General features: G+C 41.3%; 1 protein-coding gene across 1 annotated transcript; it reads left to right on the top strand.

Annotated features, from left to right (window-relative positions):
- The first annotated feature begins 60 nt into the window (after nucleotides 1-60).
- LOC311508701 (adiponectin receptor protein 2) lies at nucleotides 61-27,237 on the top strand. The gene is made up of 9 exons (XM_084573618.1): nucleotides 61-1,528; nucleotides 13,149-13,214; nucleotides 13,305-13,578; nucleotides 22,366-22,524; nucleotides 23,318-23,489; nucleotides 23,934-24,120; nucleotides 24,214-24,401; nucleotides 24,807-25,000; nucleotides 25,094-27,237. The coding sequence occupies exons 4-9, from the start codon at nucleotides 22,459-22,461 to the stop codon at nucleotides 25,220-25,222; spliced, it is 936 nt and encodes a 311-aa protein (XP_084429744.1). The 5' UTR covers nucleotides 61-1,528; nucleotides 13,149-13,214; nucleotides 13,305-13,578; nucleotides 22,366-22,458; the 3' UTR covers nucleotides 25,223-27,237.
- Nucleotides 27,238-27,951: the final 714 nt, after the last annotated feature.

Genomic DNA, 27,951 nt, shown 5'->3' with positions numbered 1-27,951 from the left:
TGCACACTGAATCCTTGGCACAGACTTTTAAAGATAATCTGTTATGCTGTCGAAAAAAAATCAATGGTTTACATTATCATACTCATGCCGCTGTATGTTCATATCACATTGTCCTCTTTTTAAAATTTATGAACTAGATAGAGTACAGTTAAACTGATAGCTTATCCATTCAATCAACGCAAATAGAACTATAAAACACCGATAAGACAGACACATTGCCTCAGGAGCGCTTTGCAGTAATTAGGTCAAAGTTCTGCGGTGAAGTCATTCACTGGCTGCCACAGAGATGATGACCTGCATCAGCACAGCAAAAGAGGAAACATTTCAAGAGCCACAACGCCATTTCCGGGGCCTCTGTTTTCTTAAGAAGAAAAAGCCGCTGAACGCGTTTAGTGAACCTGATTAACCAGAACCAAGCTGAACTGTGCTGAGTTTAGCAACACACCCAGCAGACACAGCCTTGCATCACAGTAAATCCATTTGCACAATCATGCAATCATAGTCAATTGTAACGGCAGCGCATCTGGGTGTGTGTGTCAGAGACACCCATGGATATGTAGCCTACATTCAAAACCAGGAGAGCAGAGAGGACAAAGAACACATAGTGGTGTGACTGTCAGTATGAAGTCATTTTTATCACAATGCATAGCACTGTTTCTGACGTGGAGATGGAGTTGGGCTGTCACATCACCTGCACCTAAAACTGAACTAAGGATTAATATCCTGCCTAGAAGAATTATACCTATAAATATGCTGTTATAGTGCTCCTGAGGCAATGTGTCGATGAAACATTAGCCTCCGATCAACAATATTCAATCAAAAATAAGTTATTTGGTCATTTTAACACCATATTTGTGAGGATTTGCATTTAATATGGTTTTTATAAACTGAATATGACTTGTTTGGGACGTTTGAACAAAGTATGTGTAATAAAATGACCTAATAGAGTAATCTATTATTGCGATAAGGGCTAGCCGCATGACGAATACCTGAATATTTCACTGTATGTGTAATAATCCTTGACTGGCTGGTCCTGTCTGACCAAACATTGTTAAAAGGTTGCTCAATGACCACATGGCAGCTGCTTGCCAAACAAGTTTCCACATGGGAAAAAATAACAAAAAACTGCTGGCTACTCAGTTGACTTTAAAAGACACATTATATAATCAGAAATGGCTCGAATATGCGTTTCAAATAGTTAATTTCGCTATATTTAGCCAGAAAAACATTGAATGGGAGCAAAAACTACAAAAACGTTACTCAGCTTATAGAATGTGTTTGTCTCTTCCTGGTTGTCGGTGATTGGTCGCTTTTTTTTTAGTCGAGCGATCTGATTGGATATCTGCCGCTCATGCGAGAAGCGTCACGCGCTGAATGCCTCCCTCCGACGTAGCTGAGTCCAGTCTGGTCCAGAGACAGTCAGTAGCTGCTCCGACTAGTAGAGAGGACACGAGTGGCGACCACAACTCTCTGTCAACTGAATTACATGACCCTGAAGACGGGATTCCTCCTCTGACCTCTGAGCCAGGTGACTAACACAACTCATATCTGTCATTATTAGTGGTTATTGTTCTGTTTTCGCCTTGTTTCTGTCAGTTAAAATCCACCCAGGACTTTCCCGGGGTAACGTTAGCTCCCCTCTTGCCTGCTAGCAGCTTTGCTATCCGGCTAATTCTGGCTGTCAAAACAACGGGGAGAAGCGTAATCTGCTAGCCAGCGGCACTACACAGCTTGTGTGTTTTCTCTCAACAAGGCATTGTTACTCGCGTTAAGGCAGTATTTGGCATTTTTAAAGACAGATAGGTCGATGTGGGAAGCTGTCAATTTAAAAACAAGCTCCAGTAAAGAGTTATGTGGCTTCTTTCGGATGTGGCGGCTCCTCGTTAGCGGACTAGCCAGCTCGCTAGCTCGGTGTAAACAAACCATCATCGTAGCCTGCCGATGGGGCTGCAATCCGGTTCTTATCTTGTATCGCAGTTTTTGTCCAGTGCAAAGTAAAACACGTTTTCTTCTGCAGCCGTACAAACAGAAATGCTTCTCTGTGCATGTTTTTTTGCGTTAAAAGTGCACGAATTGTCGCTGTCAACAAGAAGGTAGTCTGGCTGGAGTTTGGGTTTTCTTTGTCTTGCTTGCTCCCCTGTGTTGTTGACTCCAGAGTTTGGTGTATTGGCTTGTCTGTATTCCCGTTTGCTGCCTGTTTATTCCTGCTTCACTGTATTTGTTTTTGTACGTCAGACCCTTATTAGCCTACAACAAAAGCCCCAATAACAAAAAGGTGCAAGCAGCTGCACTTGAAGCTCATTTATTTAATTAATCACTTGACAGCCCCTTTTTGTTGGCTCACTTTTGTTCATCTAAATCCAGGTTCAGCTTCTTGTTTTCCTGTCTTTTCCAGATTTGTGCAATCAGAAAAGCCTGCCACATTCTTATGGCATGATTTCGAACACATTTTCATGACTACTCATTTAAAGATAGTTCTGCTTTTGCACTTATAAACAAGTCTTGGTGTTGACTTGAAGACCTGACCCGCTTCTCGCTTTATGTAAGTCTGCGAAGAGCTTTACACCAATTTCACACATCATTTTATTATAGCGACGTGTCTAATAGTTGCTCAAACGCATCCCAGCGTTCACTGTTTCGCCAAATTATTATTCAGAGTACGATTAACAGTGATTAGTTAGGCGGTAATCATCACCAGCAGGCAATATTTACAAACTGCAGCTGTTGTCATAATTTACCAGCAATTAACTGGCTTCCACTCAGTATTAATTTGCAGCATAGCAGCGTAGCAGATAGTGCTATGTTCTCATTTTATTGTTACTTAGAATTTCCTCTACGCGGTATACTTAATGCATGCCCATCCCTTATTCCGGTGTAGAAGTCACTGGTAAGTTTGCCACAAAGCATGAGGTCATCTCATAAATATTTTATGGGGCCCGGCAGCTGATAGCCTATTTGTCTTGAACTCAAAACTTTAAAATGTACAAAAGAAAACACCACTCCCTGTCATATCTTTAACTTACCTGTACCCATTGATATTTTATGGAAAACTGTTCACTTTTCTTTTTAATTTTTACTTGCTTTTGATTGTGCAGCTCCTGCGTGACATTGTGCAAATTTTGCTTCCTATCAGCACAGGAAATAGACATTAGTGTGTTACCTGTAAACAGAATTACACACTGCCTGTTATTTCTCTAGTTTCTGGCTGTTCATTAGTGCGTCTGTGCCCACATAAGGACTCAGTAAACATGCAAAGCAGACATATTATTGAAAAATCAAGTCGTGCCCGAAGCACCTGGAAACTTGCAGTACATTTCTGGAATTTATTGAATGGCAATTATGCAAAGGATGCATTCATTGCTCATGTTGATGTGTGTAGCAACGCTCACCACGCTACAAATGGCTATTGAACAATACGTCATCTTCTTTTTTTTCTTTTTTCACCGGAGGTGCAACTCTCCGGAGATTTTTAATCTACAATGAAGTCAGGTTTTGACAGCGTGCCAGCCAGGAGAGCAGCTAAACATAGCTTCTAATGGTAGTAGAGAGCTGTCATTGCCGAGCTGATTGATCATAAGACAAGAGTAGTTGTTCTCGTCTCCATGTTTTCTGTGCTTTTTTTCTTACAACTCCCAAAACAGGTTTATGGTTAAAGAACAGAACTTCTCCTGTTGCCTAAATAAGTTTGTACATGCGCAACTTTCCCAACACGCCCCGCTAAACGAGTCTGTTACGAGTTAATTACTTCGTCCATAAATCGTGTAATCATCTTGTGCTCTGAACATTTCAGAGCGTTAACAGCATTAAGGGAATACGTGTGTGAGAGTCTTAAGCTGCTGCGATATTGGTACCGACTGAATTATGTCTGTACTTTCTTCAGGATGTTTGGTTATCCGCATTTAAATGCTCGTAAATATGCGTATGGCAGTGAAACAAATTTCAGTTTGATATGATTGTAAGATTTTTTTTTCATGGTATAAGTTTGTACCAGACCATAAATTAGAATATAATTGATGATAATAATAAATTTAGATATCTTCCCACAACAGCCTTCTATTTAGCTAATGAGCTGCGGCACTTGAAAGGATTTATAATAACTACAAAGCCATAACCTGAGCTGATCTATTTTTATTGAAGCCAACAACTCACTTTCTTAACTCTGTCTTTTATTCAGTCTTGTCCACGCTGCTCAGACGGAAGGAAGTGTATATATAGATTTAGCTTTTTCTTCTATCTTCATTTCGCCCACCTTGGGGATTACCACCTAGCGCTCGAAAACCATCTCATTTGGTTGCACTGTTTCCTGCGGCGCTCTGGTCGTGATGTGGTCTGGTCTGGTCTGTGCTTGGACAGTTGGAGGTGGTTTGGTGTCATTCAGAGACCAAAAGCAGTGTCTGGGATGTGGCTTCTTATAGCCAGTGACAAAATAAAACCTTTCTGGTGTCCTGCAGTTTTGGATTTAGTTGCGTCCAGAGTTGGAAAGCGGTCGCGGGCCGCGTAGCTGTAGTCTATGTGGGTGTTTCATGTAAATCTGTAGCAGTGAATCAAAACCTATTTGGCTTGTAACCATAAAAGAAGCCTCTCGTGACCCCAAATCATAAGTTATTAGGACATTATTGAACTCTCAGATTCTTGTTTGCCCTTGAACCCCAGTTTTGGACACCCAGTTTATGATACATGGTCATTACTGCCATCCTCTGTGAATGTCATTTTCTTTGTCCTTTGTTTTAGGGGAGTCACCACTTCAAAGACATGTTAAGTCTTTGAATAGCGCTGTAAGGTGTTTGTCAAATGTCCTACAAAGGCTGCGTGCGTGCATATTTGTGTCATAACCAACCAGACGTTTGTTTATGACAAACTGACCCATATCTTCTGGCAGAGGACACCATGATGTCACCTAGCACGAGTCCTGTTCTTGAGTATATTTCCACCTACCACCATGCCTCTATCAAGCAAGAGCGTGTGTATACTTGGTTGTAGCTGTGCTGTTTGTACTCTGAAGGACAAAAGTGTGAGTGTGTGTAGTTCATAACACACTGGTTGTCTTTGTTTAGCTCTCTATCATAAGACTGCTGGCAGTCACATCACAAACCGGTCACTGGGGGTCACACATTATATAAAACTAGCGTGTTTGATCTAAAAACACACACTTTACTGGTCGGGCAGGTAATTTTCTCAAGAAGCTAACCCCACCCATGTCGGTTAAACCAAACCCTTGCAATTATTTGCTGTAACTGGCCTTTAACTTCCAGCTGTGTGGACACAGAGGATCAGTAATATTATGTGTTAGTTATGTTTAAGTGCAGGTCTCAGTGCAACCGCGTAGTCCCAGTAAACAGTAAAAGCAGTCATGTGGTCCGTCTGCAACAGCAGGTTTAAATCACTGTAAAGCTCCCCCTCACATTCAAAAGGAGGCCTATTCACGGACCCCCCCTGCCACAGGAACACACACAGCATAAAGCACAATGAAGTGAACTGCGTTTGCAAATGAAAAATGTCGCTCTGGAGTGACAAGTCAAATATTTGTTGAAGGTAATGCTGCTAGAAAATATTTAAAGGGACATAAGAGCACCGGAGACAGACAGACAGACGGGCTGATTGATGTACGTGAAGATTGAGCATTACATTTTTAATTTTCGCCTTCTGCAAGTCAAATAGGTTAGGGCTCGGGATTGATTATTTTATAGGAATGGGGGATGCAACAAGCAAAAAAAAATAGAAGCGAGCTATTGACGTCAGTACTGCTTTTCTTTATACCTGAGTAAGCAAGGTCAGAGGCTTAAGATATTGACAGTTTAATAAGAAAACAATCTTCACCTGCGTTGTAAAATCCTGCACTGAATAAAATATACCACCACACACACACACCAGTGACTGCTGCCCGCTCCCACTCACCTGGACTTTTCAAAGCACAGATCTTTAGTTTCCGCTCCTATCGATGTGAGCAAAGTGTCAATGGGGAGGGCACTAGGACGGCCAACATCACAACAGGTTGTTTAAGCGCCACTTTGGACCTTACAACAAGGCAGCTGCTTCTCCCCCCCCCGTCAAAGGTCAAGTGTTTTTTATATAACATGTCTTGCCTTAAACGCCAACTTTACGCCAACTTTACGCCAAGTTACGGTCTGATTATGATAAAAAAAAGAAGTGTTGAAAAGTATTCTTAACGGTCTGTTGAAGTTTGGCGTTCCCTTAAAAACACATTTGAAAAGGTCGATGACTCATCCTGCACCAGGGGTGTGTCCCAGTTTTGCTGAATGCTCCTACATTCAGAAAGATGGAAAAAAAAATGTCCCTAAATTTGCATTGTTTGTGTAACTTATCAAAATTTGGTTGAACATTTAAATAAACATGTTCGAGCCTCGTCGTTTGGTTTCTTGTGACTTTCACATCACGGCCAAACAATGTAGAGAAGAGATAAGATCAGCATAAACTTGTTTTGCCTGGGCTGGCATAACCGGTTTTTAACTGGGACTGGGACATTTAACTTGAAAACCTGGTTTATAAAGCCACAGTAAAGCACAGTGTGAAGGACACACTGACCTACTTTTAAGCGTTCATGTTTATAGATTCAGCAACTTTCGTTCGTGTTTTCACTTCTCTAATCCCGCATCATGTCAGTTTTTTTAAACAATTCCCCAGTAAACATTCAACTACGTAGATTATAAATGTTGCGTGTGAAAAGAGGAAGTAAAGAGGGATGTAAGTTTCCTTATACATGACTAACACATTGTTTTGTGACTCTGTGTATGAGAGGAAGAGTAACGACTTCGCAGGTGACGGGCTAAAGGCCATATCTGATGAAGTGACTCAGACAGCAAGCACACATGGGAAGGGAGAACGTCATCCTGCTTGACGACCACAAACACTCACAACTCGGCAACCAGTAGCTAGCACTGACAAAGACAGAGCAGGGATCCTGTTGTGGTGCTGTATAGAAGTCCTACACATGTCAAACCTTTCATAAAATCCTGTATCTCGCTGTTTTTCACAGGCAGTGTGGTCGTTGAAATATGCAGTAAACGTCTCTAATGATGTTAATGTTGCAGCCAACGTACAGAATGTGTATTTGAAATGTAACTTGTGAAATTGTGGTTATAAGCAGTGTACTCACAATGCTTTGCAATCAATTGATAACATCGACCATAAACTCTGACAACACCGCTGCTAGGAAAATGACGCCGCCCAGAAGCCACCGAGGCTTACAGGCAACAGTTAGCAAGCTAGCAACTGGGTAAGTACATGTAGGAATGTAAAGGCGTGACGAAGCAACAACTTAAATCTAATGTACCGTATTAACTTATAATTTAAATCTGAAAAACGTCAGCACAGGCTTCACCACCCGTGACCTCAGGCGTTAAGGGAAAATTCCACTTGCAAGGTTGTAAATACCGCAATAACGTTCTTGTGAATGCGATAAGCACGGCGCCCCTTTGATGTCGGCGTCTGAGGTGAGAAAAATATTAGCAAACCAGTGATTATTATTGCAGAGATATGAATGAAAATCCCACGCATACGGGTCTGTTAATTAATAATACAATGTAAAGATATTCACCTGCCTGAAATTACATAAAAACGCTAAAACACCGTTACGCTGTTAGCTATATATTTCTTGCTGTAGTTTACTCTTTGCCACTAGTTTTGCATGTCTGTCTGCACGCCTATAAACAGCTTTTTATATTTGCATTAGACGGAGCAGCTGCGCAGCACTGTACGACCTTTGTCCTATATTTGATTTCTGCTGAATGAAGCCAAAGAACAAACACTGCCTACCTTCAAGAAGTCTATGACCCACAACAACTTATTTTGCCACTACACAAACACCCACTCACTCGTGCACACTCCCCGGAGCGTTGCCTGATAACGAGATGATGCTGCGTAACAGCTTTAGTGAGTCATATTTGTCTTTTTCTTTAACGTCTCTCCTTCGGTTTTACTCTGCATGTCACTTCTGTCTTTTGCCTTTATCTACCAAACACCTTTATATTTTGCAACTTGTGCAGAGGTGAGCCACAACCATCATGAGTAATGTGACACTTGACCTAGATTAAGCCTTCAAAACACATTTTAATATCCAGAAATCCGTACTTCTGCTTTTTTCGGTCCTTGCACTTCCACTTTCTACAACGCCACGTGTCCTTTCTTTTCTTTTGAGGGGAAACAAAATGAAAGATCAAATCAATTCGTATCGACACTCCTCTTTAGTTTTCAGCTATTTTCTTCTGTGCTTGTTTTTTTTTTCTTTCAATCGGAGTTCCTGTTGGGTTTGTCTGTCGGGTTTCCAGGATTGATTTTTGCAGCCGCTTTGCACTGACAACGATTGACTTCACTCTGCGTTGGTTCGCAGTCAGCTGTCTTCCTTTTTGTTTTTGTGTGTGTGTGCAGTTTCTGCACAAGTAAATCCACCTATCGGCACCTCTAAAGCACACTAATTAACAATATTATATCTTAATTGTTTAATCCTTGCAGAAACCAGGGACTTCTAATGCTAAATTAGCCTCCTGGTTCTAGCTTCATATCCCATGCATGCATAGATAGTATTGATGCTGGACGTCTATTTATTTTAAGGTGTTTTGTTTATAAGAAACACAAGAGAAATATATTTGTCCTCTACATGTCTTGGCGTTTCTGTTTAGAAATGTAAAGTAAGCAGATAAAGAGAGTGACTGGGAGTGCAGTGTAATCCAGTGGTGTAAGAGAGATTGCTTTTTGAATGGATGATCACGTGTTTGATCCCCTCCAAAAGCCAATCAATAGTGTTCAGGGTCCCGCTTGTAGTGTCCTTGCAAGAAGCCGAACCCGTGCCTCTTCACTTAATAATAAACAACTCTGGATAACCTACATGATAGGAATCTGCAAACAGAACATTACGCAGTAAACGAAGCAACCTTCGTGCTAGCGCTTCTTAAAGCTATTTAAAAAAATTGCATCACTTTTGGAGCCTATACACCACAAAAGACCATGTGGTGAGATGCAGGTTAGATAAAATGTGACGGTACACTAAGTATAAACGCGGTTTCAGCATAAATCCAAATATACCCCATATGTATTTTTACTTATTCCTCTCTAAACTCTTTCAAAACCATCTTTAACCCGTGGACTCTGTAGGAATCAAAGGTCACACCGGTAACAATAAAATCTCAAGATCAATAATGTGCAATTAGTATCAGAATTGCCTATTAAGATCACGGCTATCGCAGCTTGCAAGATACACACTGTACCGTCAGCTGTAGGGGAGACATGCACTCACAGTAGTGTGGGTATTGACCTCCGGGTCAAATCAATAGCATCAGTATTAAAAGCTCAATAGCAACGTTGGTTAAAGCACAATCATTTGTATTAATGGCTTAGCTGCAGGGCTGGTTGATAATGTCAAGAGGGTAAGGTTTATATTTTTAAAAGTGGGATTTTTAAACTTGACATGACAGCGAGTACATATTTTTATTTTTATTTAGGGGGGGCTGCTTGTTCTGTTTTAAGTTTTTGGCTGAAAAGCACGGAGGGGTTTTAGTTGTAGAGGTTTTTTAAGTGAGGACATTGGTTAATACCTCTCTTGATCCTGCTTTAGTGAGCAGGCCATCAGCTTTGTTACCTGCTGCTGCTGTTTTTTGTTTACCATACAGTCTTCTTCACTGTATAGACGAATCCGGCGAAACTACCGGAAGTAAGCGGGCGCCATAACTGAGCTGTTGCTGGGTAGCGGTTGCGCCAGTGCCTCCTATTGGTTTTATAATGTCGAGTGGGAAAACATGTTCCGTTGTAAATTGTTTCAATAGCACAATTCAATACAACTTTCCCATCCTTCCTCTGCAGAGTTATTTGTACAGTATGAGTGTTGTTAATGGTCTGTGAAAATCGGACAGGTCCTTTTAGAACTATGTGTTCTATCAGTGACCTGTAGTTGGCATTTTGTTGATCATCGGATGCCAGGCGAAGGAGAAAATACTCTTGAATACCTTTAAAACAACAGAAGGGGCAGTAGTAACATTACTGTTATGTCTGTTGTTAACGTTTGATTTGCTTGACTGTGACTCTCACTCTGAGAACCAACAACGCTAGCAGTTAGCTGTACCTTACACTTTCCTTTTGAAACGTGAAAATGAGATAAACAATGGTCACAAATGAAAAACATGAATTCGTTTATTTGATATCCATTCATTTATTCATTGTTGCCAAATGGACAGATCTTTTTATAGTTTCCTCGTTAGCTAGCCTAGCTAGCATAGTTATTACTAACGTTAGCTAGCTAGCAGCTACAGTGGTTAAGTAGATATAATATCATCCTAGCTCCAATTATGTCTTTATTTCCCCACTCTCTACTTTAAGCTATTTTCATAAATAATCTGTAAAATCGTTTGCACCTTCATCTGTGACTGAAGGCCACTGTCTAACATCATCAACCCAACAAGTCATAGCTGTCATCGAGGCTGCGTTACCACGGAGGTTTGTTTACATACCAGCAACAGCTCAGTAATGGCGTCGCCACAAGATGGCAGCCTACACAGAACGCTCGCCGGATTCGTCTATTGTCTGAGTTGCTATCATTCCCAGAAAACTGAACAGATGGTAAAATTATCTGTATGACTGGTTTGCTTTATGGTGGGGGGGGGGGGGGGGGGGGGGTTGTGTGTGGGACACTGGGACTTTAAACCGTATACGCTATTCACTAGGCTTTCACGAGCCGAAAAAATTGCGATCAGACTTATACCCCGCATGAAACATCTTGATGAGTCATCCTCCGTGCTGTTGTCGACAGACATTGTGTGTCAGCTGTTCTTGGAAAACTGAAACTTATTCAGAGTTTTCCTTTTCTTTGGGTGTGTGTGAAAATGACCAGTTTGTTACCGCTTCTTCCCTCTCTCTCTCTCTCTCTTTCTGTATATGATGTAGCGTCATGGTGAGTCTTTTTTATCTCAGCATGTGGTCAGTCCAGTCTGTCGTCCTGTTGTTTCTCATAAGCTACGCCGATGATTGTGTGTGTACGTACGCCGACCAGCCACAACATTAAAACCACTGACAGGAGAAGTGAATAACATGATCATCCTGTGACAATACAGTGTTCCGCTGGGAAACGTTTAGAAATAACATTCGTATGGATGTTACTTAGACATGTAGCACCCTCCTAGACCAGACCAGGCACACCCCCTACCCCATAGCAATGACACTTTAGCACAAAAACTGTTCAGGAACAACTCATGAAGAACAGCACAAGTTGTTGACCTGGCCTCCAAATCCACTAGATCCCAAACAGATCCACAGAGGCCCCTCCCCTCAACCCATTAGGATATTTTCAGGCATGTTTAATCTATCTACCCACAAGGTGTAAATATGCTAATTTAAGATTATGATGCTGTTTGCGTACTTGCATACATAGCATTTGTGTTGACCTGCAAGCCACGTGACGATCAGTAGAGTCTATTTAAAGCAACTGTAATGCATTTTATGCTAAGACTGTATCAAAAGGTAAAGTGAAATAAGCGTTACACAGCTGTCAGACCAGCAACGCCAGTGTTGTGTTTGCCGGAAAAAAACAACTTGTCAGCTTTGTAAAAGAGCTGTTGGTTCTCGTGTGGAAATCGCTCTTCAAGACTCTTATCCCAGGAACTAGCAGCAGCTGCAAAAATGTAGCTTCACCCTCCTATTATTATTATCTGGCTAAAAAGGAGCCCGGCTGAAATCTAACATGTCATCATGGCAGAAAACGAGAGCGCGGCTGGCTACCAGAGAAAAGTGTGCAATTTTCACGAATAGTCAATTGGGGAGAAAGAGGAAGGAAAAGACAAAGAGATTGATTGGGCTATCTCTGAGCGTAGACGAGTTCAATTTGGGAACTTGCCCACTGGCCACTCATCTCAGTCCTGCTCCATCATCTTCTCAGCACAGAATAGCGTCTCTGTCTGCCGGTTCGATGTTACGGCTTATGAAACGGGCTCTAATGATTTTCTCCGGCCTTCCTTTTCCACTAGCGTGCATGCTTTACCTTTTACTCCACTTCCTATACTTGCATCACCCTATTACAAACGATGTCTCTAGTGGTTTGCGTATGTTTGCATCTCTTTTTTTCTCTTTTGAACATATAATGCCCCAATGTATATGAGGGTACCACGGGGGAGATGGTTTAAATTAAGTGGTCCAGTGCTTTGGGACACATTCCCTATTAACTTGGCCCCTCTGGATCTGTGTGTGTGTTTGTTTTTTCTTATATGAAACGTCATCTCTCAGCATTTGTAGAACAGCAACGCTTCAGCGAGCGTTTGGAAACATGCAAATGTGACTGCGGCGATCCCTAGGAAAGTCCGAGCACATGCTTGTAGTAGACTCCTGTTTGCTGGTTACGTGTTGTGTTAAGTTTTACATGTATCGAAATTGACAGCTCATATTGTGGTGTTACAACTTAGTGGCTCTGCCTTCTCTGGAAGGAGTTACTGCATTTTGTCTGTCGTTGACTGTGGTTTTCTGGAAATACCCCGCCTAACAGCTCACACTGAAATCTGATGATAAATGAAGTAATCGATTTCCCTGTGAAGCAGTCGAGTAACCCGTGTAAAGAAACCATGAGAGAGAGAGATTTGACTTGAAGTTCTCGGCAGGGATCACATCTACTTCCTGTGTGCGATTCTCTTGTTCCTGTCCTTGACACCTCTCGTCGCTAAGCAACTCACCATGACAGCAAGTTGGCAGCTCCTAATTGGCTGTCGGTGTTGATAGATGCAGTATTTTAAGGCCTCGTTAATACGGGTGAAACTTTTTTGAAGCGCCGGAGACAAAGCAAATTATCATCCGTGTCTTTATCTCCAGGGCAGGACTGCTTTAAATGAATAAATGTCTGTGGTGTTCCTGCGGGACGCTTTGTGTCTTAAGAGGACTGACACGTTTGACCTTTTTATTTCAAAGCCTTCCTTGCCTCCTCTGGTTATACTTTTATTCTGGGCTAGAATATGAAGACTTCTCAAAGGAGCAGCTGGGATTTATATCACATATTTTTAATTCCTGGCTTCTGTGTCATGATTTTAATTTGTTTTGTTTTAATTAGTTATTGCGACTCTAATTTTGAGGATAAACAAATGAGACTAACTTCTTTCTTTCTCTGTCTTTTCTTCTCTTTCTCTCAATTTCTATCTGTCTCTCTCTTTATTGTCCCATTGCAGCTTTGTTCCATAAAGTCCCAAGTTTAAGTCCAGTCCAAAGACTTCAGCTTCCTGAGTGGAGTCCAGGTTTGTCCCCTATTTTACATTTTTATCTTCTTCTCATCACATATGCTCCACTTTTATCTTCTTCAACTTCCATCTGCTGTATGTGTTCAGTCTGATCAGGTTCGGACAGAGTTGGTCAACACCCGCGAGTCTTGTGTCCACTCCCCGCTGAGTTTGCTCCAGTTTCCTGTGGAGGCCAGTCCAGCGTTTCAAGCTGGACGGAGGAGAGGCGAGTGGGGCCGAAGGCCCGGCCTTTGTGCTGCGACATAGAACTTCAAACCTCTTACAAAACACCACAGAGTGCACGTCTACAGATCCGCGGGAGAATGACGACACGACCACCTCAGGTTCTTCAACCGGTCACCTCAGCCCCGCACACAATGGGGTGAGTATCCAGCACACACACATGCTGTCATCTGGTTGGTCCGCAGCCATGTGGCGCGGTACGAGTCGACCGGTCACACAGTAAAAGTATCCCACCAAAACACCCACCCACACATTAATTATTTAAAAGGTGTTTTTAACAGGAAAGTGTAACTGATGCTGACCAGTTTGCCTGTTGTGTAAAAGCATAAACATAAGCTATAGGCTGCTGGAAATCTTAAAATAATAATGAGTAAACACTTTTTTAACAGTTTCTGTTGTATTTGTTTGTTTCTCTATCAGTATATTTGCAAAGCACCTTGTTATTCACATGTAAACACTGGGGGTCTCATGTAGATAAATGCAAAGTAGATATGAGTCATACACTCAAACACATCTAATAAACGCTCTAAGTATTATGGATTAATTACTTCACCCGAGTCTTTTGCTTTGATTTATGTATTCATCCTTTGAAAAACTTGTTAACGCAAGGATATTGAACACTTAATTAAACATTAAAAGATAAGCTGGCCTCTTCTCAAAGAGCATTTTCAAAGTTAAGAGCAGATTGGGGTTTAACATTTCTTTAAAAGTTTTAAAAACTGAGGTTAGTTCTAATTAAAACGTTAAAACGGTGCAAGATGCTGGAGTGGAAGCAGCAGCTGTGTTAAAATGCAAATTAAAAACGATATTCTCCTGTTTAGATGGAAAACGGGAATGAAAAAACATGTGAACTTTGTTACATGAAACTATATGCAAATACAAAAAAATGTCAACAGACAAATGTAAAGTGTTTCCTACAGCTGTAATTGTAGAGCTGGGTATTTAGCGCTTGATCATGAGTGTGTTCCCTGAAGTTTTCCACCTCCACTCATCGTGGAGTTTGAAAAGCCTTGAAGGTGGTGAGGGTACCTTCAAGGCTTTTCAAACTCCACGATGAGTCATTCTGTGCTTTAGTAATTAGCAGTGCATTATGATGGGGGTCGGCTCTGCCTCTGCCTGATGTTCAGTTTTAGTTCCACTCCCAAGTCTAAAGTGATCCGGCCATTGGATGTTTGTTCACAACTCCGAAAATAGGCTTGTTGTGACTGTACACAGACGCCTTCCTGGAAGGAAAGTAAACACATTACCAAAAAGAATTTGTGTGGTTAGCGTCCCGAGACGGCGACCTATCGAGCTGATCAAACAAATGTGGCAGACACTCTCCCTCAGAGGCATCACTTGTGTTCGTTTTTAGACGCCGCGCGTGTCGATTCAGTCAAAGCCGCCGCTCTATTGTTCAGCGCGAAAGGCAATCGGCAGAGAGCCGTTGAGCTGAAACACAATAGTGTTGGTGTGTGCGTTGTCTACTTGTGTGTTAGTGTGCAGCCCTTTTTTGTTACCTGCTGTAACACAACACGGATACCTGAGAAAGCGTTTGGGGCCCCCTCCTGCCCCAGACAGCAAGGGCAGACTGTCTTAACACCCCACAGGCAGCTCTTTGAATTTTTCACCATTTTGCTTGGGTGTCAGTGCGAGTCTCATGTTGAGTTTGTGTGATTGTGTGGTATAGCTTTGGGGTTTTTTATCACACATCCTGTTTGCCATCAGATTGGATTGGTTTTCTGTCTCTTACTTTGACCTACATTTTCAATTTATAAAAACAAAACACACGGTGCAGATTTTTAGGCGTTTTTTCAGTTTCTCAGACCTTTTTGAACCTGTCCCAGTGGGATTCTGGTATTTGTGTGTTTTCCTGATCACACCCCATAGTTGCGGAGAAGAGCAGAAACAATAGGGTTTTACCTGCCAACAATCTCAGCCTTACATTGCATTAATATGAACTGTTTCAGATGGGAAATTCAGTGTCCATAACCTAAATGTTCCTAAAGATGCATCACTGAGTTTAACCCATAAGCACCAAAGCTTCTAGTTCAATTAAGCGTCTTTTAAAGATCATTTAATTCAATCCAGATAATTAGAACTTGGTAGAAATGTTGGTGGAAGTATGTTTTAGGTGAGACAGTCAGTTTTTCAAGAAGCAAAGTAAAGAAAATCAGATTTTCAACGGGAAGCAGAACAGATCCCACAGAGAGTTAAAAATGGCCAACGAAGCCAATGAAGTCTAATAAAATTATCCTTTCCAGTAACAGAAACAACTTTTACTCAGAATTCCTCTAACAAGCACAGTTTATACACAGATGAATGACAAGAAGGGTACAAGGAAATGCGAACAAACAACTGCAGGAATGCACCGCTTACAGTATTTGGACCCTAGAGTACACAGTGTCCACATCCTCTCTTTGTGCTGATTTTTATTGCTTTTTATGCATCTCAGGTTAATCCAACATCTGGTTTGACTTATTGAACACTGTCAACCCCAATCTTCAAGTTTTAAGGGACCGAATCAGTACTCGTAATAGCTTGAGAAAGTCACGAAAGTTGATTTACGTCCTCCAGCTGTGAAGAATCTGTGTCTCTTTGTTGCCGTGCTAATGCAGATTTTTCATGCCCTCCTCTTGGTCTTGGCCAAGAACAGTTTGTCTTCTGGCGACCCGAGCACAGTGTGTTTTCATGAGGTCGGGCGTGTGTGTGAGTGTGAGTGTGATTGGAACATACTGTCTGTTACTGAGGGTCATGGCGTCTTTTCCAAATAGTTATTGTCCCAGGAGAGGGTTGTACATGTGCGAGTCACATGTGCAGAGTCTCTCTTTGCGCTGTGCAGGGGTTATTGTGTGCAAGGGTGATCTCTTTCCTCTTTGGTCCGTCATACGATTGGCCTCTGCTCCCGTTGGTCCGCAGAGTTCCAGCTGTATTCCTGTTGGTTGGCAGCTGTTTCCTGGATCCCACCCACACAATTGAACAAGTAGCATGTGACTTTGTTTACATCGAGTCTAAAGTTCCTCATGTCACTGGAAGTTGGAGATTTTTTTTTCCACATATCTCCCCCCCCTCGTTCGATTCGTTTGTGACTTTAGACCTCGGCAGAAGTAATTAGAGCTGAGGATCCCTCATAACACATGGTGTGTGTGTGTGTGTATCTCAGGTGACCCGCCATTAGTCAGATCTACATACAGAACAATTAACGAGTCTAAGGGGAGCTGGATATATGTTTTTTTTGTATATGTCTGTGAGGAAGACGAGGAAATTGGTCTTTTGGGAGTTCGAAGAAAAACTGCCTCATTTGATCTTGAGCAGACCTCAAGGGATGTCCTCTTGTCTGTATATCATCCAAGTCTAGCTTTTTGGCTCATACTTGCGCGTCTCTGATGTGGTACTTATTCTTGACTTTGTCCGGCACCGCATTTGTCCGACCTCAGACTGATCCAAAATGTTCCAAAATACATTTTTATTAAAAAAAAAATTCATTTGCAGAGTAACACCTTCATGAAAACAACAAAACAAAATAAAATCACTGACAAAACATGTACTTTATAATGTAGAACAATCAATCTGACCATACTCATTTCTAACATCAGGGCTGTGCGATTTAATCTTAGACTACTTAGACTCTTACTTACTACACATTACCTTTTTTTTTAAAACCACTAAAGAAACCCACCCACTTTTCATCGAACTCTACATTAGAAAAAAAGATGAAACGCAAAATAATCGAGTCACCCAACTATGCCGATTGAACTTTGGGTGTGCCTGCAGGGTGCTGATAAGTCTGTTTACCCTCCTTATCTAATGAACACACACTGTTGCCATACACATACACTAACATTTACACAAACCTGCACACACACCCATACTGTAATATATATAAAAAAAGCAATATCTGTGTTTATGTAGAGTTGTTCGTAAAGCTGCATTCACTGAACCATTAAGTCAGTTGGCAACTGTTTTGATTTTGTTTTATCAACTTTTATGATGGTACACTGACAGTGTTTGGGTTTTTAGACTTCCATGCGAGCGATTGGAGCAATTTTAACAAATGAGCTTGAGCTTTTGGGTATTTGTACACTTGATAAGGAAAATAGTCACCGGTTGCAACCATAGTTTTCTCTGCAACATTCCTTCCAAGTCCAAATGTTTATTTTGATAATAGTCTAGTTGCCCCCTTTTAAAAAAAGCCGAACATGTTATCAGTTTTGCTTTTTAAAACGTTTCTTGAGTGTTTTCCCAGGACATTTGTTCCAAGTAAAATAGGAACAGCGCTCTGATAAAGTTATGACGACAGCCGAGATGATGGCTACCCAACAGATGCGACGCCAACATGGTTGCACTGACCTCTAGACAATTTTAGTCATACACCATGAGCTAACGACGCACGCCTCCCAGAGGGATTGGATCACATCTATGGCTTCACGTGCGCGCTTCCACACAGGGCGAAATTTGACTCAACAACCCCGGCCGTGATGATTTGTTGCCGTCTGGGCAGCGAGTTTGCGTCACGTGTTTCTAGCATACACCATCAAAGCTGTGCGTGCAAGCACGTTATTGAGTGAAGGACTTCCAAGAACACTATTTCACTGCCACGCCACTCGTCCTGCTTGAATATTCCCTTTAAGTTATCATATCTGATTACACCAGCCTCAGCTGAGCCGTTGACAGTCAAACCTGATGCATCACCTGCTGCAAAACCTCAACACCGTGGCTTTCACAGTCCTGAAATTCATGTTTTTTTCTTGCCTCAGGTTCACCGCTGGTCATCTTTGTTTTCAGTATTTATTTCCTGTTTTATAAACTGCAGCTTCTCGTTTCTGATCAACCCTTTTCACCACTTTTTTTTTGTGTGTCAGATATTAACTATCGTGCAACACCGACTGTTTGGTGGCAGAATTTAACAGCTGCACGTCGACTGTTGTGTGAAAACCTCTTGTGATTTTCTAAAATGTCACAAGATAACAAACAAGACTTGTTATTTTCGCTTTGTGACGATGCATTTTCAGAAGTCCTAATTGCTTAGTTGGTAGGACGAGTTTCTCATCAACGTCTCAGGAAATACTTTCTTACATTTTACCTTCTTATTTTTATTAGTGACTTAATATTTGAAAGGTATTTTTACTTCTTTTGGCGTGCAGTTACTACTACAGTTTGTGTTGCATTGATGTGGTCTCTAGTAACCACTTGTGATCTGAAACAAGTTCTGCACTCTATATGTAAATAACCTTTTTGGCTACATAATTTGGGGCCCTAGAGACAATATTGTCCAAACAGCTGCCATCTCGAAACCATAAATCGCTATCTACTGCTGTTTCATAACCATGTATTTCACACTTTGTCGTGTATGTGCAGGGTAACGTGTTAGATAATGTGAAATGTAATGAGCTGTGAAAGATCTCTCGCTCACAGAAAGTTATTATTTATCTCTCTCGCTCTGATGTTAGTAATGTTAGATACCTGCAAAAAAAAAAAAAAAAAAGTCAAACCCTTCCAGCTGCCATTTGTAGAGTAATGTTGCTGCTAGGAGCTTATTTATTAGTTACTTAAAGGGGAATTAACATTTTCACCCATATAACTTTGGTGTCAATTGGAGTCGTTTGGACGATACTTAGATCCAGTGGAACGCCGCGTATATCCATATAGTGGGAGTGACTGGGGCACCGAAACGCAGCCTCTAAATAACGCATTATCTGCCGCAAAACATTCATTTCACCAATATTTTGTTATGATACACTAGTGGTATTCCCCGTTGAGTCCAGAGTTACCTGTTATCTATTCGCGGACGTGCAGCGGTTTGTTGTTCTTTGGCCAGCTGTTCCTCTCTCTGCCTCCGCTTCCTCCTTTCAACGAGCTCCTCATCCGTATACTCTGGCTCAAAAGTTAGTAGGTTAATCTACAGACCCCGGATAGTGATAACAGGTAACTCTGGACTCAACAGGGAATAGTACTAGCGTATCATAACAAAATATTGGTGAAATGAACGAGTTTCGCAGCAGATAATGCGTTATTTTGAGGCTGCATTTCGGTGCCCCAGTCACTCCCACTATATGGATATACGCCTATCTAAATATCATCCGAATGACTCCAAATGACACCAAAGTTATATGGGTGAGTAAACAATCGTATTTTATGCCAGAAATAAGGTCCAGGTTGTAAAAAACAGTAGTTTCTCCTCCTTCTCCTAAACAGCTTCGAGTAGAAAATAAAAAGGTTCTCTCTACTAATGAAGACATTACACTGACAGTGGTGTTTTTTTTTGGTGGTTGCCTATTTTTCTCAGAATGGGTGAGGCAAAACTCCCTCATGTACGTCAGATGAGTAGGAAGTCGGTCAATGTGGTCAGGATGCAGTGTGCGTGTGTTCATACTGCGGAACGTATGTGGTCACAAATGGCCCAGACCGCCTGCAGATGTGGTCGGAGCGATCAGATGTCAAACGCCGTCCTGATTGCATCTTGAATGTGTCCTGAATCCGTCCAGTAGTGATCCGAACATCAAGGACACATTTTAATACCAGGTCTGGACGGGACCTACGGGCTCCGAATTACACAGATCCGTTAGTTCGTTTGAATCCAAGATTTAGTTTTACTTGATTATAGAGTAAACATTTTCTGATCTTCATCCTTTCTGTAGCATTTACAATTGCCAGGGGAACATAATCTATTTATAGTACATCCTGTTTATTGTTTATCGCTCATAACAACTAGACCAAGCCATGTGACGATATATAGAGTATAGTACAGTAGTTGTAGAGTTTACTGTTACAGTGCAGTAGATGCCATCCTATTATTCTGCATGTAATGTGTGTGCGTGTGTGTAATCTGTGTCACCATGGTTCATTTAGCCCAGTATGTTCAAAGGTGTGAGTGTGTGTGAGTGTGAGTGTGTGTGCGTGTGTGTGTGTGTGTGTGTACGCGCTGGCTCCTCAAAAGGCCCAGATTTAGCGATGTCCTTTTGAATAACGCCTAGAGGACACCCTGTTGTCGCGTTTATTCACACGCAGTAAAAATAAATAAATAAATAAATAAATAAATAAATAACCTCACAATCCACAGCAAGACTGGTGGCATCTGGATTTAAGCTCACACCTACATTACATGCATGAACACACATGAGAGGTTATCACAAAAGACCGCAGAGCGCACGTGACTGTTTGGCAGTCACCCAGATACCCTCCGCTCACATAGTGTACTCAGTCATAGACGCTCACACACACACACACACACACACACACACAGAGAGAGAGAGACAGAGAGAGAGAGAGAGAGAGAGAGACGATGTCAGGTGTCACCTTTATCTCGGCTTTGAATCGCAGTGGATTTATAAGACTATGGTTTTATAGTTGGTGATGAAAACACAACTGAGTGCCTGTTTCACATCGCAGGAGACTTAAGAGCCCAAACGTGAATGTCTACTGACGACACATCATGGTCAACACACACACACATATGCATTATTCTTTTAGTGTGTCTTTAAAAAGACAGTACGCCAGTCAGCCACAACATTAAAACCACTGACAGGAGAAGTAAATAACATTGACCATCTTGTGACAACACTATGTTCTGCTGGGAAACGTTTGGACCTGGCAATCGTGTGGATGTTACTTAGACATGTAGCACCCACCTAGACCAGACCAGGGACCCCCACCCCATAGCAATGACACTCCTTGATGGCAGCAGCCATCCCCAGCATGATGCAGCCTGACGCAGACACACACAAAAACGATTTAGGAACAACTAAAATAAAAACATGAAGAACAATTCAAGGTGTTGACCTGGCCTCTAAATTCACTAGATCCCAAACTGATCAAGTATCTGTGGGATGATCCACAGAGGTCCCTCCCCTCAACCCAAAGGCCCCCCACTAACAACATTCTGTTACCAGACACCACAGGACATCCTCAGAAGGCCCATGTCCATTCTCTGATGAGTCACAACTGTTTTGGAGGCACAAGAGAGACCCACACAATATTAGGAAGGTGGTCATAATGTTATGCCTGATCAGTGTGTATATAAAATAACACGACCATTTTTTATTTCTCTGCAATTTTCTTGTCTGTCTCTGTCTCGCTGCTTTATTCCAATTTCCTCACTCTTGTCTCTCTTTTGTTCTTCACCTCCTTCTCCTCCTCTGGAGTAACAAAAAGAACAGAAGACACATCTTTTCTTTTCTAATCATTTCCTTTCAGAAAAATGTGATGAATGCGCGTGGAGGAGGCTGCTTGTCTGTTTTCGGCATTAAAGAAATAATAATAAAAAAAAATATATATATATAAGCCTTATCACTGTTTTCCACCTGAGTCCACGCACTGCCTCACCATTTTTTACTGCGTCGACGTCTGCTTAACTCGGCGTGTGACTGCTTGTTTGTGTGTCACTTATGATGAACGGCTGCGTGGTTTTATCACAAAGAGGTAGCCATATTAATTCTGTCCGCCTTGTCCCCCAGCTGTGACGGCTATTGTGTGAGATTGAATTCACACTGTCTGTCGGAAGCCTCGACGGCGTCTACATCTGTTCTGCAAAAATTAGCTCCGGTCTCTTAAAATCGATCCTTTAGATGTTTTAATTTTTGATTAAATTATTGTTATAATTTGAGTAATTTCAGTGATTGTATGCATTTGGGAAAGAAATCTAAATTACCAGTAATCAGTGCTGTAATTACTTCAGGCACCCTAAAAGAAAGACAAAACAAAAATCTGAAGTAATGGGGTCTTTTCTATAACTTCTGCTTATAATAGTTAATTTAAAACGACTTTAAATTGTGTTTTCTGGATGATACATATCAAAATTCGTACAGGAGCTCGTCATTTACTTAGAAGGTCACTCTATTTTCATTTGTCTAATAAAGCAGAAAGAAGTCTAGTCTCAGACTGTTTGAATAAGACGAAATATCATTAAACAACCGGCCCTCTGACATCTCTCTGCTCTGTCTCTTTTCAGGGTGTCCCAGAGTGCGATGAGGAGAGGAGGGCAAAGGAAGAGGACGACAGAGGAAGAGAAGGAGAGGACGAGAAAAGCAGCGATGAAGGTTTCATGGGGATGACTCCGCTGCTGCAGGCTCATCATGCCATGGAGAGGATGGAGGAGTTTGTACACAAGGTAATACTCAGCACACATACAGTGTCCCCCCCTCTCCCCTCGATTTCTTCCCTTTAACTCGACTGTGCAGATGTTCAGGAGCCTTTGATTCCGCTCCAACCAGGAGCCACGTTTGTTTTACAGAGGTGGTTTTATTACGACAACACTCAGTAAATCCACACAGTAAATGAAACCATAAAATCCATTAAAACTGCTAAAGCAGGAAGCTTCACTTTCGTTTCTTAAAGTCGCACTTCATTGCGTGTACTGTTTCATGTCTGAGCAGGAAACAAATTTGAAACCGTTACAATTTTGATGGATTTCACAATAACTCCTGAGAATTAATTACATGTCCTGTATAGGGCTTTCTTAGGAAAACGTGACGCTATTTTTAAAATTAAAGAGAACGAGTACGCAGACATTGAAGCTGAGACGACACCGGCGTGGACCGTGGACTTACATGAACTCATTACTCTCTCTTATATGCACACACACGCTAGAGTCTGCTGAAACTGCAGCCAGCAGGTTGTAAATTAGAGGAATTAATCACGGGAGAGAGAGTCTTGTCAGAGGGCGCTCTCTCTTCTCTCTGTCGGGGCTTCTCACCATATCAGGCTTCGGTTTATTTATTTACGTCTCTTGACCTCGATACCGTTCGTCTGACACTGACACCTTCACTACACGACCAGCTGCCTCTCGAATTTGATTATAAATGATTTTCTCATTAGCATTTTTCTAGCCGCCCCTTCCCCTCGGGGGCTCTTGTTCCAAATTTAATTGAGACGTGTCTGTCTTCTGTTTACTAACCACTCAGGTGTGGGAGGGCCGGTGGCGCGTCATACCTCACGACGTGCTCCCCGATTGGCTGAAGGACAACGACTTCCTGCTTCACGGCCACAGACCGCCCATGCCTTCGTTTCGCGCCTGCTTCAAGAGCATCTTCAGAATCCACACGGAGACGGGGAACATCTGGACACACCTGCTAGGCAAGATATACGCACTACTAAAATACACGTACTAATGTTACACTGCTTCTTTAAATAGTTAAAATTGCAAAACATTTACAGCCACACACACCAGCAGGATTATATCTATTTCTGTAATGTATAATCTTTTCTAGGATCATGTTAAACTACTTATTAGGTAACAAAAATCCTTGTGTAAAATACCAGGCTTATTAGCTTGTGTAAGAGTGTTTATGTGGAAAGCTGGTCAGCTGCTTTTTGTTGACAAAGTGAATCCAAATCCAGAACATTAGCTTTTCTTTTGGGTGAGAAATGTGGAATTAATTTTTTGCAGCTTTCACAAGACAAATCATTTTAACTTTTGTGCGTCTCTCTGCTTCCACCTAGTGGCGTGAATGTAGCACTGTTTGTACTTGACTTGTAAATCTTATGTCACTTTTTTTTTTTCTCCGTCCGCTTCTGCAGGTTGTTTGTTTTTCCTGTGTCTGGGACTGATGTACATGTTCAGGCCCAACATGTCTTTCGTGGCGCCGGTCCAGGAGAAAGTGGCGATTGGGATGTTTTTCCTGGGAGCCATCCTGTGCCTGTCTTTCTCCTGGCTATTCCACACAGTGTACTGCCACTCTGAGGGCGTCTCTAGGGTCTTCTCAAAGTAAGAAGAAGCACATGTTGTAAAATATTAGATTAAAAAAATAATAAAGTTAAGCCAGACTCTGAGACTGTGTCTTTTTTTCTGTGTGTCTAGGTTGGACTACAGCGGGATCGCCTTCCTGATCATGGGCTCCTTCGTCCCCTGGTTGTACTACTCCTTCTACTGCTCCCCTCAGCCCTGCTTCATCTACCTGATAGTGGTGTGTGTGCTGGGACTGGCCGCCATCACAGTGTCCCAGTGCGACTTCTTCGCCACACCTCAGTACAGAGGAGTCAGAGCAGGTAGACACATGTCAATATTTATCTTTATTTTGTTCCGATGATGAGCATAGTGGATTAATGACCCTTTTCCTTTGCTCTCAATCATCATGCAAATACTGGAAACTGCAATTAGCATGTTGTTTGTTTGGTGTACGCTACTTAAAAGCACATGAAAATGCCAAATTTGGAAAAATTACATCCTAATTTGGCAGACGTGACCACCTTAAGAGCATATAAATACCCTATAGATGCTAATGTCTACTGGATTTCTTAATGAGCATCTGTTTGCCAGCTTATTTACTTCAACACTTTGTGATTATATGTCATTATCAGAGGCTACAGTGGCTGCAAATGTCCAAAAATCATTTATTGCAGGTTTAAATTTGTATTGGTTCTCTAACGTATTCACCCTTTCTCTCTGTTCAGGTGTATTTGTGGGTCTGGGTCTGAGCGGCGTGGTTCCTACCCTGCACTTTGTCATCAGCGAGGGTCTGATCAAAGCCACCACCATGGGCCAGATGGGCTGGCTGCTACTAATGGCGACACTCTACATCACTGGAGCCTGTCTGTACGCTGCTCGCATCCCAGAGAGGTTCTTCCCCGGCAAGTGTGACATCTGGGTAAGTGTCGCGTGCATCGATCGGACGCGTTTCCACTTTATTGTCCCGTTTATTTACTCAACAAGTTTTCTCTTTTTCCCTGTGCGTCTTTAGTTCCACTCCCATCAGCTGTTCCACATCTTGGTGGTCGCCGGGGCTTTCGTTCACTTTCACGGCGTCTCCAACCTGCAGGAGTTTAGGTACACGGCGGGAGCGGGCTGTGCTGATGAAGGCGCCCTCTAACACAAACACTGACTCATCCCTTCACTGACACACGTTTTTACGGGGAGGCACTGGTTCTAATAATATGCACAGAATTACACACTCTCCTCAAACATGCACACACACGGTCTCCACCCACACCGAAGACAGACGTGGCTCTTGCCGCTGTGGGTCTGTGTGCGTTAATACACAGGACGGCCTATTAAAACTGACTGATGAGTGTGTTTGTTCTCTTTCTGTCCCTCTGTCTGTCCATCCAAACCCACCTCCTCCTCCGGCTCTGTTGCTTTATTTGATTAAAAAGCCACTTCCGTGTTTTGCAAAGACGTTTTTGGAACTCTTTTCAGGACGTTTCTCCTTTTCGTTTGGGGTCATTCAACACGTTCAAAACCTTAATTCTACATTTTATTCTAAAATGAATGGTTTGATTTCATGAGGAAGCATAAATGTGGCTTAAAAAAAACATGTTGGGGTGCTTTTTGCTCAATGCTGTTTTCCAGGTCATGTTTGTAGAGCATTTAAATATGGAAAAAAAAAAAAATGAGTGGAAATATCTTTGGATTTCTTCCTTGATTGTTTGCAAGGGGAGATGTTGGAAAATAGGGTGGGTGAGGGGTTAATAGTCACTTTTAAAAGTTGAAAAAAAAAAACTTTTCCATGTAAATAAGATTTCTAAATTTTGGGTTATAGATTTGTATTAAATATATATAAAAATAAATAAAAAAAAATATGCTATTAAGCGATGGCGAGAATAAATATGTTAGATGAGGAATCAGTTACAGACGAGGGGGAAAGCTGTTGTATCTACACTTGTTCTAGCAGTGAGGTGCAGTGGAGGAAATATTGTGTGGTTGGTGCGAAGCGCTTCAAACAACTTTATGTAGTTGAGGATGAGAGGTGGAGGAAATAAAAAAAAAACAAAAAAAAAACACCTGAATCTTATCACAGAGCGACTGGTATTTTGTCTCTAGTCCAAGTGACAACTCAAGACGAGGAGTCTTAGCCTCGTGTTTGTCACCGAGTCGGAGTTTTTAAGTTAAGACTCACAGATCAAGTCCTTAACCAAAATCTTAAAACAATGTTATATATAAAAATAAGAATAAATCCTCTTGATATGTAGCGGTTTTCATTTGTCTTACTGTAAATTGTCTCATTTATCTGAGGATGAAACTAATTTCTATTCCTCTGGTATAAGTTTATTTTTTCTACGCCCTTTAAATGATTTATTAAAACACATCAAGGATGAGTTTGAGATATTTTTTTATAACAAGGCCCCAGAGTCATATATATATATAATTTTGCAGTGTTATTACAGTACAGACACACTTTAATCCCACTCCTCCTCTGTGACTCTTGATAAGATTCACCTCCACACAGAACAATAATTTGTTAAAAATTGTGCTTTTTTTTTTTTTGATTGAGTTGTATTTTAATTTAACAACTGCTGTTGTTATTATATTGCAAGCTTTAAGTTCACCTTTTCTCTTTTCAGTTTTTTTTTTTCTTCATTGATTTGTATTATTGCTCAGCCAGAGATCGTCAGGTGAGGTCAAAAATAGCTAAATGTTTCCTCAATCTATCTGACAATGTTAACTACATCTACTACAAGGGCTCATGAAGAGTCTCAGATATTGAGACTTCACTCGGAGATTAATAAAAGGTGAACGTTTTATGTTTTTCTGGCAATACCAAAATCGTACACCTGCACAAAACGTTATATATATATATATATCTATATCTATATCTAGATATACATATATTCTGAGCTTGTATTTCTATGATTGATTGAAATTTGAGTTTGCAAGCAATTTGTTTTTGATCTGCATCATGTTTTGCTTAAAAGATCTTATTTTCACTGTATTTCTTTTTTTTTTCCTCTCAACTTTTGTTTCTATTTTATCTAGTTAATATTAATTTATTTCTCTTGGGAGCGCATATTGTCTGTTGAAGCACACATTCTGTTCTGATGGGAGTGTTTTGATTGCAATAGACCTTTATATCTGCTGTATTGTTCTAATAAAAAAAGGTTTTTTGAATCAGTCACTTTGTCTTGATGGTGGTTAGTATATACGTGCACAACACTGCATCGTCAAAAGGAAGTACTTCACTTTGCAATGACACTGTTAATAGCTTAAAACCCTTAGCTAAAACAAATAAACAAAAAGCAGCATTTGTTGAAAAGTCTTGGATTCCCCATCGGTTTAAATCTTTTTGTACGATATGTCTTGCACCGTTTTTTTTTTTTTTTTTTTTTTTTAATTTGAAAACCTGTTTTGTTTTTATATTATTTTTCAGCTTTGGTAAATAAGACCAAAAAAACAAAAAAGATTTATATAACTTAAATAACAACAAGAAAAAATAATTAATTTTAAAATAAAAAAATCACTTCCGGGTTTGAAACGCACCACGGGCGGTTGACGTCTGATTGACAGGTCATCATCTGTGTTCAGCTTGTTTGTTTTAGCCGTTGACAAAAATGGTGGCGTGCCAACTACGCTGGAACGCCCAACGGCTCAGGAGTGCAATGGACAGAACTTTAGCATTTAACAAGAAACTTTTTAGAATAAAACGATAAGAAACGTTTCAGTTAATTGAGGAGGAGTGTGGGTATTCGTCTGAAGCGGGAACTTTAAGAAAGAGGAGGATACAACCAAGAAAGTGACGGTATGGCGGCTTGGCGAAGGCCTCCTCCAGGTGAGTTCTTTCTAAATCACTGTTCCAACAGGTGTTGGGAATACATAAAGCATGCA

This window comes from Chelon labrosus (genome assembly GCF_963514085.1).
Source record: "Chelon labrosus genome assembly, chromosome: 23".
NCBI classification, from domain to species: domain Eukaryota; kingdom Metazoa; phylum Chordata; class Actinopteri; order Mugiliformes; family Mugilidae; genus Chelon; species Chelon labrosus.
The sequence above is the reverse complement of the archived record's forward strand: the minus strand, read 5'-3'. Positions and strand labels throughout refer to the sequence as shown.

Coding starts and splice junctions, on each gene's coding strand:
- LOC311508701 (XM_084573618.1), top strand. CDS start 22,459: ATGGGGATGACTCCGCTGCTGCAGGCTCATCATGCCATGGAGAGGATG. Junction 24,121..24,213: donor GTCTCTAGGGTCTTCTCAAA/GTAAGAAGAAGC, acceptor CTGTGTGTCTAG/GTTGGACTACAGCGGGATCG. Junction 25,001..25,093: donor CCGGCAAGTGTGACATCTGG/GTAAGTGTCGCG, acceptor GTGCGTCTTTAG/TTCCACTCCCATCAGCTGTT.